Genomic DNA, 17,632 nt, shown 5'->3' on the forward strand with positions numbered 1-17,632 from the left:
GCTTAGACACAAGAGTAGATTTCCCTTCCACGTTCAGAGCTGGTTTTTTTCGAGTCCATGGTCTTACCAATTTACACCGCTACTACACCAAATGGATTCAATTCCACTGTCAGTGTCACATTCACTTATACAGAGGAGACAGACAGTCAAAAAAACTTTCCAAACGGACGAGGATCCATTTTCTTCGAATACATTTGACAAAGTGAATATCCGATAAATGATCAAGCACTGGTTGATGGCTGGATTTGATTATCAGTACAAATGATATGACATGATTTCTGCTTTTGTAATTTTGATATACGCAATTGATACTATAAAAGAGAAACAAAAGTTGCGCCTAATGGTGTGACATCCTGAGTTATGTGTTTCTTTGTATAATTGCAAGAAAGGACACAATGTCAGACTTGGAAAGTTTCGCGGAACACAAAGTTGGCACTTTTCTGAGTTGGCACCAAGGATGGAATTTTAGCTTTTGTAGCGTGCTTGTTAAAAATCGAAATTGTCTGATTCATGCTGTGTAGAACAAACACAACTGTATTACTCTCTTATTTTTGTTTATCCCGGAATTCAATCTTATTTTGTTTCCCTGATTATCAGATAATCAGCTGACAGTGACAATAGAAAAATGGTGATGATTGTGCAAAAAGTTGGGAAAGTTGACGTCACCATTGTCGACCGCCGGCGAAGACAAAAGAAGTGACGATCGGATGACACAATTTGCATACTCTGAACAAAACAGAGGACCAACGTACACAGAGAAAGTTTGTTTTCAGGAATTCCAGGCACTTGTAGCTTTCATTTGATTGGTTGGTTTTCTATTTTAGGCGTTGCACAACTCGTTTGAATGACATTAATTAACTCCTCTTTTGGACTTGACCCTCGGATTGGAGTTCGCCTAGCCAGAAGGCGGAGTACCTGTACGTTGGAGGCCTCATTCTGACTATATATTTCACCGTGTTTTGCAACTCTCAACCAGTCACCTTATACTGATCCCGTAGGATATCTCACAAGTTGATGAAAATGTACAGCTATTATGGGACATCGAATGCCGTGTACCCGGGATACACGTACATGCAGACCGCTTATTATCACCCGTACCGGCACTGCGGTATCCCCCAGCAATCACTTCCGAAGTGTCTGGCCACCGATACGGAGATGAACGGCCCCCGACCAGCCTACAGTTACGTCGCACTGATCATCATGGCGATCAGGTCCCATCCAGGTGAGAGAGCAACGCTCAAGTCGATCTACAACTTCATAACTACCTACTTTCCTTACTACCGGCACAAGGAGCCCGGCTGGAAGAACTCGATCCGCCACAACCTGTCTCTTAACTGCTGCTTTAAGAAGATAGAACGGAGCGTGCATGACCAATCGCACGGCCACTTCTGGGGACTTAGCGAGGACTGGGAGCAGATGTTCGCGGAAGGAAACTATCGGCGTCGTCGCAGGGGATACAGGAGGCCCGGCAGCGGAAGTCGCACTCCATCACCGCAAACTGTAGACGACAACTATGGTCAGTCAAATGGAGAATTGTTTAACCATTCGCCGGCAACTTCACTGTCATCTGCAGAAGAAAATTCTACGACGCCACCAGTGTCGAGGACTCCAAAAGCAACTCGGGATCTGGAACCACCGGTTTTATCGCCACCACCACAAAGATCGAGCTTCAGTGACTTCAGCATCGATACACTTCTGAACTCCTCGCAAAAGCCAGACTTGAAGTCCTTACCCCAGACGCCATCCGTGGACAAAGGCGATTTCAAAAGAGCAAGGGGTGATACCGTCTCTGCAATCGGCAAAAAGAGAAAGCTTGCCTATTCTCCATCAAAGGATCATGATGTAAGGCCATCGTCATTTATTAACAACGTGCAAAGTGACCTACCCGTTCCAAACATACCCTATGATCTGCCATTGAATGTCTGTACGTCTTTCAAACGTTAGCAGCTGGATTGTCTGACGAATAAGAATACACCGTGAAAACAACTTAGGTTGCAATTGTATTCGTGGAACTCGTAAACTTACATGTTTGTCGATGACAATGATAAATTTCTTTCCTGTCCAGTGATTTTCCATTTCGTGTTATTTTACAAGAGTTCCGACATTTTCAGAAACTGAAACTATCATATTGTATGACAACTCTATGCATGGAGAAAAAGGCAACAGTATTGAGGGCGCTGTCCACTACAGCAACAACACGTCTACAAAGTGAGATACGGACTACTAATAATTCACTCTAAGTTTACAAACATTACATTTACATTACAGTTCTAAGTTTACATACATTTACACGTGCCATTTGCGATTCGCATTTTAATATAATAACTTATTTAAGTTTTTGGTTGTTTTCTTCTAATAGTAACAATAATTATGTAAGAGTGATATGATTAACACGTTTTTGTAAATATGCAATAAAATTGTGCAATCAAAAGAAGTTATCTGACTATCTGTTTATTTTTGGATGAACCAGCTTGAAATGTTAGGCCACTCGATCTACGTTATGACATGAAAGTGACAAAGGCGGAATAAAGACAGTTCTATCCAATCTTCTATCCACCAATGATCGCTAGTAGTGTTGGAGATCTGACTTCGTTACACTACATCACGGCGAAGAGCCGGCCTGTTCGAAGCAAATGCCAAATTACGTCAGCAGTGATGGTGAATGAGTTAAAGTGCCGATCATTACTGGCGTAGAATCATGTGCTCATCAAGATATATCTCTGCTTCACCGACTTTCTTAAAATATATATATCAACGCTGGCACCAATGGCCTCAAACATGAAAGACGAAAACCGTATTGGGGTGTCGCTTTATCTAGGTGTTTACAAGTTACAGTCAACATAATTCATTAGTAACTTTACGGCTGTTTTGAGTCCGAGTCCATGAAATAAGTTACTATGGCAATTCAGAAGAGAATCCCATTAATTGCGACGAGAATCACGGCGAATACAACAGCCTCGCCGACTAACTTGAAAATTCTTTTTTTTCTCCTGACTTAGAAAGGTGTCTGTACGGGTAATGCACATCCAGGGACTCGTAGCCGGAATGTTGCCATGGCACTCTATTTCGATTGAAAAATCACTTTAATGTAACTATCTTTCCCTAGATGTAAGGTCTAAAGGATACTCAGCAACTCCTTCCTTGCAGAGGTATCAGTTTCGTACATGTTCTTCCGGTGATTTCAAAATCACTTGTCAGGGCCGTAGCCTGACCAAATCGATTGCTAAAGGGGGAAGCTAGGATATGCGTAATTTACATAAATTTACGTATTGACAGCGTGGAAAATTCAAGGGAGGGAGGGTCACCTGCTCCCCTCTGTACCCGCACGCTGAGCATTAAATTACACCTGAACTACATGAAGGTATCTAAAAGAAATGCAGCCTTCCTCTCAGGTATTTCGTCTGAGGGCGCTCTCTGAAGAATGTGACGGCTCGACATCACGCTGAAAGTTTAATAAGAAAAGGTAAATCTGATGTCCATCATTTATACATTAAATAATGAAGTATAATGAAAAGAAGGGCGAAGATATCCGACGCATATCTTCCAGATATATTGTGTGATCATCAAAGCGTCAGTTCTTGGCTGAAGTAAAACTGATTACACGAAAGGTGCAACAGAGGTAGTGGAGTGAATAAGCTCAAAACAAATATGAATGGCCGATTTAATAAATAGTAATCGGTAGTAACTTGTAACGCTGTTTGGAAAGTTCTTACAAATAGCCATCTCATCAACTAAAGATGATGTGACACAGATATCAAGCGACAGTCTATAGCAGTCCGGAATGAAAGTGGCATCACATTGCAGCGAGTTATTTCTGCTTCGCTTGATGCAGCAGTGACTGCATCGGTAATACTGACTTGCCCCCGAATATTTTTTCTTCCTACATTACGTTTTATAATTAAGCGTCAACTCCTCTTAAACATTTATACATTCTCAATTTGCAATCGTTTTGTGGCACGTTGAAACTTTTTCTGTGAGAATGACAACGTCTGTTTAAAGATCATAAACTTTCACAGCTGCTCTGAGCCAGACCACAGAGTAACAAAGACAGAGTCGCAACGCTTGCATGCCTTTTGTTCCATGGTCGTCTCGGTAGACTATTGGCTTTTCATATTAAAATGAGCACCAAAGGTGTTAAACTTTTTGGAGGTTTTGTTTGTGGTTGATAATTACACGAGATTATGCGAAAAATACGACGAGATGGCATCGTACTGCCAGTCACGTAGCAACCATAGTTACTTTGTGAGCTCTCAGGCCAGAAACACTGCTTCACGCCAATCAAAACATAACACGCCAGCAGTTTCATAAACATGTCCTTCCTTGACGCACGTGTAAAAGAGGGTATGACTGACCGTAAACCATTGAGTAAAACCAGACAGTATCGATAAAAGACTTTCAAAGTTGGTTCAAACACACTCATTATATATTCATAAAAATATGAGAGGAATTTTTAAAACGGTAAAACTCATTTTTCCTGAAGCTCAAACACTCCCGTTTTCGCCAGCACGTCAATTCTGCTCAGCACCACACGACAACAACAACACAAACTTTGCCGAACATACTTTCGCTTAACAATTGGCGAAAATCCGAAAATTACCGAAGGATTCATGGTCGGCACTCTTCGGAAAAGAGAGGCGAGAGCAACCTGAGGCGAGGCGAACATGGATGGGTTACGTAACCGCTTCACGCCTTAAACAATACCCGTTGCCACTCTATTTATGTTTCTCTATGGCCAGACACAATGGAATTTAGGGAGTTGGGGTTGAAGAATTATGCTTCAAAATCTCGAGTATGGACATAATCCTATACTTGTAGAATTGAATTAGTCGCTGTCCTATCTGATGAATGAATGGATGTATTTATAAACGCATGTTGCGCCACAGACAGATAGGCAGGAATTCAAGGTAGTTGGGTCGAGAGGTAGGTGTGACTAAAGAAAGCTTTGGATGCAAAATAACGCTCAACATTTATATAATTTCCTCGCCATATCTGTCCAGCTGTCTTTTACTGACTCCTGATTGGAGAGCGTCTTAATAGGTCGTCGAATTCTGTTTACACTCATAGTGTATTTATGAATTTTAATTAATAATTATCAATATATTCAGAATCATACAAATTGACAAAAGCCCCAGAGCGCTAGGCATAAAAAAGATATTAACAAACATAACGCTCCAATGACAATATTTCGCTGACAAATTAGAGCTGAAAACTGTACCCAAGTTGATGCTTTGATAGCAACCACAATTGACGTCTACTCGACCTCGGTTACTATGGTAACAATACGACTAAAAGTTGAAGGATCCGAACACGTGAATGTTCTCCGAGCTGCGCTAAACGTCCGAAGTATAAAAGCCAGTAGCACGCGCTGGGATGCATTATTGATCGTTATTTGACATTGAATATATTGTAAGCAGTATACTGTGCTGAACAACGTCATCGATTGCTTACTGCGTCGGTTTTAGATCCTAAATCATTTTCACAGCTGAGGAATTAACAACGTTTTTACTATCACTAAATATTTACATCGTCGGCAATTATGAGAAAATGCTCGGAGGAATATTGGCAAGTAGTACGGAGTGCGTGATACAGACAGATAAACCTGTTACATCCCGAGACTCATTTTCTGACGTTTGCTTTGAAGATCTCGTCACACATACTTGCACTCGAGGGGACGTGATGAAGTAAGTTTCCAAAATGGCGTCGACGACGAGAAAGCCGGAGCGAACAAACCTCGGCGACGTGAGGCAAAGATTCGTGCAGAGGTCACGAGAGTACCTCTCTCGGACGTCGTTGCACGGAGCGAGCTACATCATAGATAACAACATACATCCTTTCCGGAGGTGAGCGAATCATCCTGCGTGTAGAGTATTTGATGTAAGCCATGTGTTGATAATCCATGTGCATGCGCGTCATTAATGTATGAACGAAACAAACGTGTAGATGGAGAGACTAATCACCAGTCCGACTGACGACCGGGAACATAGGTCTAGATAGGCAATCAATCTCAGAGATAGAGACATGAAAAGTAATAGCCAGCAGTGAGGCAGCACGAGGGTTTATTTGAAATTTGTAGAAACAAACGAATGGAAAATAGTCAAATATACTACGTATAGACAACTGTCGTGTATGGTGACCGAGTATTGTATTTTATTGATATGCTTTGAACGAAAACAGATTTCATATGTACATTTTTAAACACCTATTTCATTCGAAGTCGACTGGCCGTTTTTTTTCGGTATCACCTGCATAGTTAGACAAACTAGAGTCGGTTGAATACGGATATTGCATAGTTAGACAAACTAGAGTCGGTTGAATACGGATATTGATAAAACAAACATAGTAATGCCCATTTTAGCTCGTTCATAATCGTTTCCATATCTGATTGCTACATGTAGATTTTCTAAAAATGTGTTTAAACTGATAACTGTCGTAGTCAAACGTTTCTAAAGCGTTGAATTTAGGGGAACATCCCGCTATAGAACTGATGAAATGGAGCTCGTCATTAAAAGTGGGACAATTGTGTGATTATCAAAGACGACGGCATCACGCTACGAGTGACTGTCCCTTAATGGTCATTACTATGATGTCATTTTTATCATTTTCCTCTGAAAATCATAACAATGTACTCGGTACTTTGTTATTATTAAGAAGGTTACATAAATCAAGTAGACATGAGTTGACCACACCAAGAGTTATGTAAATTGATTCCCAAGGAATAGCATTGCATGAGATCAGTTTGTTTGATAATAATATCCATTTTATTATTGAGCATCATTCATAGTGATATAAGAGGACAAAAGCGACACATAGCGCACCATTAATGTCCACATCAACCCGAAGAAGTGTACGTACAGGTCTACATGTGTGAAAATTGATCTTGTGTTTCAACCCTTCCGTAGATGCCTTTGGTTTCTCTTGGTTACTGGTCTCTCATTGTCACTCTTGGTGACGCTACACACAGAAGTTCGACGGTATCTAGAGTACCCGGTGAGCACCATCGTTAGGATGAACTACCTGCCGCGGCTTCTCTTTCCTGCCGTGACCGTGTGTAACTACAACCGCTATCGCAAATCCGTCATCGGAGGTACGCCGGAGGACGCTCTCATGCGGCACCTGTACTTCACAGGAGCATCTATCCGACAAACCCGGACGGGTTCGACTGGACGACGCTGGAGAACTCGACCTCGACGGTGAACAGGTCGCTATTTGAACTCGAAGCGGCGCATCCGAAAGAGAGCTTGATAGAAAGTTGCCGCTTCAAAGGCGACGGATTCGATTGGCCATGCGGACCGGAGAACTTTTCGACGACTTTCACGGAATTTGGAGTGTGCTATTCCTTCAATGACGACCTCGATAACGCCATTACGACTAATCTGTTTGGTTCACACACAGGACTAAGAATTCGCCTGTTCACAAACGAAGACGAGTATACTCATGGACCTCAGACTGGCAGCGGCTTTAAGGTAATTATACTAGACTCAAATAAAATCGGTAACCTAGACATGAATGTAAAAATTTAAGAGTTAAACCCAAAATTTCTGCGAATACGTATTTTATTTTATTTAAGATCCAATAAACGACTCGGACTATACTATACATACATCGTAACCCAGCAGTCGTGTCAGATTGGAAATAACATCGCACTGAAAATGGCAAAACCCAAACGTATAGTTCTTGGCATGGACACTTTTCTAGGATTTATGTTCCAGGTAATATCTATGCTTGTACACGAGACACGATTCGTAACTGAGTCTGACGACGCCTCTAGCCTTTGATTAGGCACAAGTCGGAAAGGAAAACACGATCTCGCTCAGAACAACCATACCAACCTTTCTGCCATTCCCAATAACCAGGATGGCCTCAGAAAAAGTGATCGCAACTCCAAATTACAACGAACAATTCAATGAGAAGACAGTCTTGAGATGACGCATCCTGTAAACTTGTAAACCTTCTTAAAGTAATGAAGGGATCACCACTGAAGACCACTAAAAGTACCCACGTAACCGTTGTATAAGGGGCCGTCGATTATTTAGACAAGCTAATCACACTGAGAGAGGGTTGCCGCTTTCGAATATTTGACAAAATCGATTATAGACAGAAGCCTGGATCAACACTTCTTCATTCTCTTTTCACTTCGATGTACAAAATATTTTGTATCATGGTTACAATAAATATGTAAAAAGCGGCAGACAGAGACCACAAATTTTGCAAGTACACTTTTGAAAAGTTATCAGTTACTTTTTCTTACTTCCACTTTCTTCAAAATTTTGCAGTCAAGCGTTGAAAGTTTGATTCTCAATACGTGCCTTCAGTATTGCACGGCCTCTCTGAATATCAACAGATCAACAAATTACGCTGTGAAAGGCATACAGAAATCCATCTACGTTTACTAGGGTAAATAGACTGCAACTTTATAATATTTATGACGTCTTGTTCCCGGGTCTTGTTTCGCCATTCTTGCTGTCACTGCTAGCTTTATACCTGTACACAGAGCTCATCCCAACAAACTTGTAAATATTGATGGCGAGGCTGAGAATAATAGAGATGAATCAGCGCACGGTTATTAAAACCGTTGTACACACATTCGTAGTCGATTTTTATCAGTTACCGTTTTAATAGACATAGTGTGTTCTCAGAATTGCGGCTAGTATCTCATTGGGTCTCTTAAACACGTGACTTGGGACTGATAGTACATCTTCGGATAAGGTTTTGGTTTATAAATTGAATTTATGTCCTTTCGAGAAAAAGGTAAATGATTGATTTTAGAAGTTTGGAAAACGACATCAGTCTCTGAACTTGTCATAATGAGAAAGGTCATCAAACTTAGTTTGATCATAGACCCTAGAGTCTAGAGTTTGATTTACATTTTATCAGTTGTTATTTCTACGGTATTTATAACTGAAATTACCATTTTAATAGAGAGAAAATTAAAGACAAATTTGTCGCACTGTTAACGTTGATATATTTGAATTTTAACAGAAGTCGGAATGTCATAATGGCTTTTATAAGTATCTTTAATTATGATTTATATAATTGCTGAACACGTACATGAATTATGCAATACATATTTATAAATTGTAAACTCTCCTCCATCCACAAAGGAGAGTTATGTGTACGATGCACTTAACACTTTAATACAAGGAAAAGTTGAAAGAAGACAGCAACGTAGACAGAAAATGACATTCTCGTGTAAAAATCGGGTGTACAGCTTCTTATAGATACTATTTTTGACACGAAATGAATTTTGAAAACCCTCCTTTCAAAGATGTAAAATTTTGAAAATTTGAAAGGAAGTGCTTAAATCGGCGCAGTAATTACTGCGATTCGAAGCTTCCCGCAAGGTCTGTCTTGTGTCCCCCTTCTGCCTGTCTCTGATTCTCAGTCTGTCTCTCGATATCTCTTCCTATCTCTGTGTCTCTCTGTCTGTTTGTCTGTGTCTGTCTGTCAGTCTGTCTGTCTCTGTCTGTCTGTGTCTGTCTGTCTGTCTGTCTGTCTCCCTCCCCCTCTACCCCTTCTCTCATATGAAGAGAATGGCCGATGCTTGCGACCATAATCCGATCTCTTGTTTCTTTCCCTCCCCCAGATTAACCTTCACTCACCGGGATCTCTTCCTCAGATGAAACAATTCGGTTTTTCTATCTCTACAGGGGTTGAAGCAATGATATCTACTAGGACAGAAAAGGTAAATGTAAAATATCTCTCCATGGGAAAAAAATATCCTCGCCTGGTGATGGAAAAAAATTGTCAGTCCATCTATTCCTACAAAGAATCTTTTGTTAACACATTTTCCGCGAAAATCTTTATTGGATGCTTTTCGAGAATGTTTTTGCTCTACATGCATTATCAGTACGCAACATTCATTTACGCACCGTGTGAAAGACTCTTTTCTGTGAACAAACGTGAGTGAAGGCCTTGCGCACGAGAAACCATATTGTCCAACAAACAAACAAACACGTCATGAATACTCTTCAACGCGCCCGGGTGCAATTTTAATCATGACATTCGATGAAAACTGGTAATTACCGGCATTTTCTGAAAATTCAGGCGAACATATTTACAATACTTTTAACTGTGAGGTTTCTTGCTATTTGGATGAGAGACAATACTCTAGTCAAGGTTTTGAATATATTACAATAACATTTGAAAACCTGCACTAGTATTTCTTTGCTTGAGTTAATTCCTTGCCATGGCAATATTCCTTTCAGTGGGAACACCTTCCACACCCCTATGTCACTAACTGCTCACATGGCCAGTTACGGTACAGTACGTTGACTTATTCATATTCTGCATGCTGTCTGGAGAAGATGACCGACTTTGTGTCAGAGAAATGCGGATGCAAAGAGATACACATGCCAGGTATGAATTAAAAAGTTCGTCGAACAAGCTTATGACAGTGATCGTACAGGTGCCAATATCTTACTGCAATGGGCGAACAATACCGATTGGCGTCCACTTGAATGTTTTTGTCAGTTAGCTCCTAATTTTCCCGCTCTTACTGATGCAAGGTCGTCTCGCATTCGTCAGGCACTCATCGCTTATTATGGTCTGAACATACGTCATCACTTTAAAGTTATAGATGGCGCTCTGCATATCATCAAGTGACCAAGCATAAGATAACACGATTGGAACTAATTTGGGAGAATAGAATCTTTTGATTGTTCAAATCTATCAAAAGTGTTAGGTGCGCTATAGCTGAAAGTTGCAAAATTACAAATTACAATCACTAGCATTATCGTCGTCGTCATCATCATCATCATCACCACCACCACCATCATCATCATCATCATTATCATCATCATCATCATCAGCAGCAGCAGCAGCAGCAGCAGCAGCGTCATCATCAAACCAAGAAGACATCATCATCATCATCATCATCATCATCATCATCATCATCATCAAACCAAGAAGACAGTTTCAGTTTGGCAAGAAAATTTTACAAGTCAGATCGACCTCTCGACTTAGTCGTGCTTCTTATACTGACGTCCCCGAACCATTTAATTGACTCATTTGCCACACAAATATTATCAGTTAAATCATGTTCCCTAAAAGTAGAATGCTCTTCTGGGACAGACATTCGCACTCTCATATTTTTACAGTACTCTTTCGGTCCTGCACCACTTCTGGGGGTTCATTTTGACGTTTATGGAGTGATTAAGTTTCAATAGGCTTATTTATATGAACATCAAAATTTTGGTTGTTTCGCAAGGAGTTAACGCATAGATGGCGGCCATTTTGAATTCGACAAGTGTCGGTGAATATTGGGTTATTTGTTTCTCTAGTACCAGATTTTGCACTGTGACCTCTGATTGTTTTTCTTGATTTCGAAAGGGAACGGGTTAAAGTTTCTTTTTTGGGAATGTTTGAGCAAAAGTTTCAATTTCGACGCGCGAACCACCGCAATCTAAAGTGACCTAATGTTCCTTGTATTGATATTCATTTCAGGACCATACCGAGAGTGCAACTTGCAGGAGTCTCTTACCTGTACGTCGCCTTTGATAGATAGTAAGTAGAGATATTCAAGTAAGTTCTATACATAAAAATCTCTGCCCCGGTCTCTGCCAATGATTTTTTTATGCGGGAATCGCAAGTTATTCGCCATTTATCTTTCTAATTCTTTAAGCATGCAATACACCTAACGTAACTTCAGCAGTCAACGGAAATTAATAACAGTATTTTATGCAACAGTTCAATTTATATAGATTTAAATAAGTACAGCACAAATAGAAATTTCGGCACCTGGTAATCTGAACTTCTGAGCAAATTTACCCTAATAACGAACCCCGATTTTCAAGTTCATGCGAAGCATTGTTTCAAAAAAATTGGTGCCTTAGTGGCCGAAAAAATACAGTTTTTGGGAGAGATAAGATCTACTGGTAAATGTGGAGGCTATAAAAGACCATCAGAAGTTCGTCGTCAATGAGGTAATCATATTCTCAATATGTTTTCTTTTATTCCAGCGTTCGGTCATCAAAACACTGAATTCTGCAACGTTGCCTGTGAAGAAGTCAACTATATTCCACACATATCGTATGCCAACATTCCATCCAAGCCTCTCGTTGACGACCTTTGGGACAAAAAGAACATGTCACGAGATTTTTTAAGGTTTGTTCCGTTGGTGTTCTTACCGCCACTGTACAACTCTCACCCGCCATGTGAAAGACAGAGACAGCAGAATTGATAGTCCAATTATAAACATGGATCCTTTAGGGTCTGTGGTTTCAAAATTTTACGGTGCCATCTTCATAGCGCATAGCGTGGAAGGTATGCGTAGATATTAATGTTTCAACTTTACTTTTTCTTTTAAGACCCTTTTTTCCCGGGCGACGGTTCGACGTCACACTGTAAAACCGGATACAATTACACTCAAAAAGACAAAAAGACAAAAACAATACTTTGCAGGATAGAGAGAAGTGTTCTCTGTGTTCGGTATAGATGATCAAATATGTACACAAAAAGAACATGATATCAATGCGAACACAAATATGTGCTCGTAAAAGAATAAAGAAAATTTAAGCTCGTTGATAATGGTTTACGACGAATTAAACGTAATTTCAAACAATCGGAAATGGAATTTCTGTGTAAGGACAGGCAACGTTTTCTCATCAATATCTAATTACGTTTGCTCAGTTGAGATGAATCAACTACAGGAGGCAGTTCTCCGCAATTCATTTGTTCAGAGACATCTCGTTTTTAATTCGATCGTGTTTGATTCCCATTCTTTCAGGGATAATTACGCTGACGTGTCTGTGTTCCTGGAAGATCTGAACTGTAAGCAGATAACATTCGTTCCCGCCATAACGCTGAACTCTATTTGGAGTGAGTACAAGACTCGACAGCTTGGCAATTACTTTTGCAGTGTAACTCTTTGAGATCTGTAATTTTTCCCACCAAAATTTTAGTGCAACATTTTACCAATTTTTAGGAATTTTTTTGAAATTTTTTGGGGATAATTTTGACCAAATGGATAACATTTCATTTGCTGCGTTTCTTTGTAAAAAATTTGGCAAAATTCTGCAAAGTGACTTGGTGTATGCTATAAAGGTGACAAAATTGATTTAGGCGCTCAAAGGGTTAATGGCAGCGATGGAACGTACCCTGGGAATTCCATAAATCATCGACGACACAAACAACTTACAGGTTTTAATATTTAAATGCCGACAATGTACACTGCTTTCAACTAAGTAGCTGACATTTTTCAGCCGGGGGTTAGTAAGTTAATAAAAAAAAAGAAAGTAAAAATTTATTCGAGAATCAGCTACGGGTGACGAGAGAAAACCACCACAGTTTATGTAAAACGATTGGAACTAATTTGGGATGATTGGATTTTCATGTTTTGCAAATTTCTCAAAAATGTTAGGTGAAATATAGCTTAATGTTGCAATATTACACATTACTCGTAAAAACAAGTGTATAATGTAAAAAGAAAAAAGCAGATGAGATTACATTTGTATATTAAATCGACATTATTTTTTACTTCACCATCCAATTATCCCAAATTAGTTCTAATCGTGTTATATATAGCATAAAGAGGCGCGACGATGAAGACGACGACGACGACAGCAACAACAACAAAAACAACAACAACAACAACAACAACAACACTATTATTAAATGATCAAATGAAGAATAAATCACAATTGGATATATATTACAAATCCATTCCATTAATCCAACAGCATATATATATATATATATATATATATATATATATATATATATATATATATATATATATATATATATATATATATATAATTACTTTTTGAAATATTACGAATCCATTCCATTAATCCGACAGCAAGCAAAATTCATAATTCATCATGTTGTCCACAAAATTCTGCCTAAATTGTCTTCCAACAATAATCGCTTGTAAAAGATCATTCGTCGAAGCTAGATCAGCGTTAAACATAGGAAAACGTCACGATGATATCTGTCTACGAAAACTAGAAAAGTTGACGTTTCCACTGAATTATAGCCAGTCACCTTAAAAAGTCACTAGAGCAGTTTATATGAATATGAAAAAGTAACAGAATGTAATAAATTATTTGTTTGTTTACATTTCTTACAGGTAACTTTGGAGGTCTCATGGGACTCTGTCTGGGTGCAAGTTTGATCACCATAGTGGAATGCATCGACTTTATTCTTTTTTGTTGCTGCAAGCACAGATGAAACCTGTAGATCAAAGAAATTTCGCACAGTAGATAATAGACATGGGTGTGAGTATTGACGCGCTTACTGTCAGGTTCCTTAAAATTTAATTACAAAGGCAATAACCTGTTCAGCTCCTCGCCCATCTAGTGTTATTATCACATCACGATAGAGACCTTGACGTTCTGGTTTTTTTTGTATATTGAGTATTAATTGCAAGATAATGATGTAAGTCTAAATTGTCCACGGTCATTAAATGTCAGTTTCCTCCACAAAGCCTTGACTCGCATGTTTTCTTCTGAACGAATCCCGTCAAAGGGGTGCTGCCGGGAGCCCGAGGCCAAACATGCTCATAAATATTTTCTGTCTGATAAGTTTGCAGGCTTTATCTGCCCTTCCTAATATTTTGCGATGCTTATTACAGGCATATTTATTTGCTTGCTCAGCTCACTGTTGGTTCACTGACGCTGATTTACGACTTTCTTTGATTTCATCGTCCTTTTATGATGATGATGGAAATAGTTATTGTAATTTTTATTTGCATTGCAAATAAGATCGGATGAAACGCGGGAGCCGGGAACAGTTTACGAGCAAGTGAATAGCAGTGCGGTCGACTGCATTCATCATAGGGTAACACAAATAGTTCTTCGACTTGGAAATGTTTGAACTGAACACTAGTCCCTAAGGATGCAAAGTTGTTTGTGCGTTGTCATCCTTCATCCCAGTTTAATATCGAATAACGTCTCTGTGGTGACAAAAATCACTTCCCATCCGCTGGCTTGTCAACCCAATTTAAAATGTTTGCACTAGGGCGGCTTCGAAAATGGCAAATTTCTATAGTGAAATTTTGTTGCCGTCTAAAGCTATTACGGTTTTAATAAAGCAGCCGTGATCCGAGTTAATAGGAAATATAGGTCTTGATCAAATCCAAAGTGACATCGTTGGACTGGGAAGACAGCTGCAATCAATCAAACCATCAAGGTACTCAGTCGGCATTCTTCGGGGGAATATTTGGTAATTATCACGGCTGAAAACGCCTGTGAGTGGCGTGTTTCACAACAAACAATCACTTCAGGGAGGGGGCCCGACGATGAATTTTATCGTAACGGTTTTTATGAATTCTTCTCAGACTTTAAATTCGTCTTCCATTTCGCACAGTTCAATTGTGCGGCGAACAGATAATATGTCAATGATGCGGTTAACCTAGGAGAAAATTGAAATTGCATATGAAATTCCAGCGAAATAATTCTCTAAATTTTCCATGCAATTGTTCTCATGTAGCCATGCCCACAGCTATTGACGACAGCCGTTTATGTTCTGTGCCTCTTGCCTGGCCAAATCTCATATGCACCGACGGCGTTCCAGTTGTGCGTTCCAGTTCTTCGACGGGACTTTCCTCGTTGTCTTGGTTACTGTTCACGTACTAGTTAGTTCCTCAATACACGACTTCCGTGCACTTGAAATATTCAGAAGCACTTGTTTTCTTGTTTTGAAGATGAATGCGTAGGATATCGACGATATTGAGAGTTATAATCCTAATACAAATGGCGGAAGCTTGAAATACCATAGAGTATTGGCAGATTGATGGAAAGTGCCTTTCTGGGAGACTGGCATATCATTTACAATCACATGCCGATGAAAAAAAACTCGGAGAGAATAATCATTTAGTGTTGCCCTGCAGCATAGATTTCAAACAATTTTTAAAACATCCTTACATGAAAGAGGAACAGTCAATTTGCGTTGAACCTGTACAAAGACACACGGTATAATAAAATGGAATAACGTAACTTTAAATTAGTTTCCTTAGCAATGTCATATACACCAAAGTAATGGCTGGATCCGCACTTTCAAAAGCATGTGGTTATTTATCCCCACTGATTTATCTATGAAGGGGCGTCGGCCATAAGTACTTTCTGCTTGCTTGTCTGACGAAAGGGCAAAATGGTCTCACAAAGCAATCCACACAAAGTTGCTAATGGCAACTTGTATACCAAATCGGAAGTAGACTGAATAGTCAGAACTGCATGGACACGTACGTACACATAGTTGACGTATCAACTCTAATCTCTGATGTTAGATTCGTGTCATGTCGGTGAATTTTCAAAAAATAAAATCATTTTCAACAGTTTCTCTTGTGTCTCTTCATTGTCAGGTTTTCCTGGCGATCGAACCGCGTTCCCTTTGAGTCTGCGCAGTATGGCGAGTCCAGGCTTTCGTTCAAAATGTCATGCTTATGCTCCACATTTAATGGACAAATTTCCTTTTGTATGATTGAAGGGTCCATTCAAGAAATATTTAAACCGGAAAAAAAAGAATGACAAAAGCAAATAAGGTCTGCACCTTAGGTACTGGAGGTCAACTTTAGGAACGTGCATATCAACTTCTACACCAAAGGGACAAGCAGATCCTACATACAAATGTCAATAAGAAAAATCAGCCAGAGAAAGCTTGACAAAAAGAAAAGGTGGGAGAGTGGGAAATATAATGTACAATTTGGGCTCCGGTTATAAAAAATAGTGCTACCTCTTCAATCTCCTAGGACCCCCCCTCCCCCGATTTCAAATGTTCCACCCCTTGGTATTGACCATGTGTACATAAAAGCTACAATAACCAGATAGCAGGAGATGAAAAACATGTCAACTATTTACAACCTTGGGAATTTTTTAATTAATGCTATCATTTGAATGTTAGCAGCACTTAAGTTAGATACAGATAGTAGTGAAATGCCTTCCATTGTGGGGATGATCATGGCATGTGGAATTATCCTGGATCCAAATCTCTTATCAGTTCTTGTGTGTCTCACATGAAAATGTTGCAATAATTGGTCTGCAAGGAAAAAATTAGCCTCAGCTTTATTATCTGGATCAAATTTTGCCTCACATTGATACCAAATATTACAAAACTATGTTCACAGCCTTCAAAACTGTCTCAAAACATATCCTAGGTTGGTATAGGTCATTTAAGGTCACAGATTGAGAAAATTATCAAAATATACAAATTTGGGGGTTTCCGAACACTTTGAGCAGAAGATTTATCTAATAACATCCCTCAGGACTTTTATACCAAATTACAAAGCTATCAGACAAGTAGTTTTTGAGAATGAGTTTTCTTGACCAAAAATGACAAAATTGTCTTAAACACAAATTTGCATATTTCAGAACAATTTCCACATATTCAACTATTGTCATCATTGAGCATCTGTACACCAATTATAAAAGCTGTCTGCCCAGCAGATTTAAAGGAAAAAGATTTTTTAAGATTTTGTGACCAAAATGACAAAAATTGCCCAAAACAGTAATTTTGCCAATTTTGTCATAATTTCGACAAATTAGAAGGGTAACACCCTTGCAAACATCTTACCGAAATTTAAGAACAATTAGGCCGGTTTTTACTTAAAATGGGCAGATTTTACTTATAATAAGGAAAATAACCCAATAATTCAGCAAAAATACAAAATTCAAGATATACATATAACTGCATAAGG

General features: G+C 39.3%; 2 protein-coding genes across 2 annotated transcripts; both read left to right on the top strand.

The window, feature by feature from the left end:
* The first annotated feature begins 872 nt into the window (after positions 1-872).
* On the top strand, positions 873-2,421 carry LOC139131489 (forkhead box protein L3-like). Its single transcript, XM_070697562.1, has one exon. It carries the CDS (start codon positions 1,015-1,017, stop codon positions 1,942-1,944), a length of 930 nt encoding a protein of 309 aa, XP_070553663.1. The 5' UTR covers positions 873-1,014; the 3' UTR covers positions 1,945-2,421.
* A 2,703-nt stretch (positions 2,422-5,124) lies between these two features.
* Positions 5,125-16,276, top strand: LOC139130496 (acid-sensing ion channel 5-like). The gene is made up of 8 exons (XM_070696275.1): positions 5,125-5,840; positions 6,900-7,463; positions 9,584-9,682; positions 10,206-10,356; positions 11,443-11,502; positions 11,958-12,102; positions 12,725-12,816; positions 14,069-16,276. The coding sequence occupies exons 3-8, from the start codon at positions 9,617-9,619 to the stop codon at positions 14,167-14,169; spliced, it is 615 nt and encodes a 204-aa protein (XP_070552376.1). The 5' UTR covers positions 5,125-5,840; positions 6,900-7,463; positions 9,584-9,616; the 3' UTR covers positions 14,170-16,276.
* Positions 16,277-17,632: the final 1,356 nt, after the last annotated feature.

This window comes from Ptychodera flava, chromosome 4 (genome assembly GCF_041260155.1).
Source record: "Ptychodera flava strain L36383 chromosome 4, AS_Pfla_20210202, whole genome shotgun sequence".
Classification (NCBI taxonomy): Eukaryota; Metazoa; Hemichordata; class Enteropneusta; family Ptychoderidae; genus Ptychodera; species Ptychodera flava.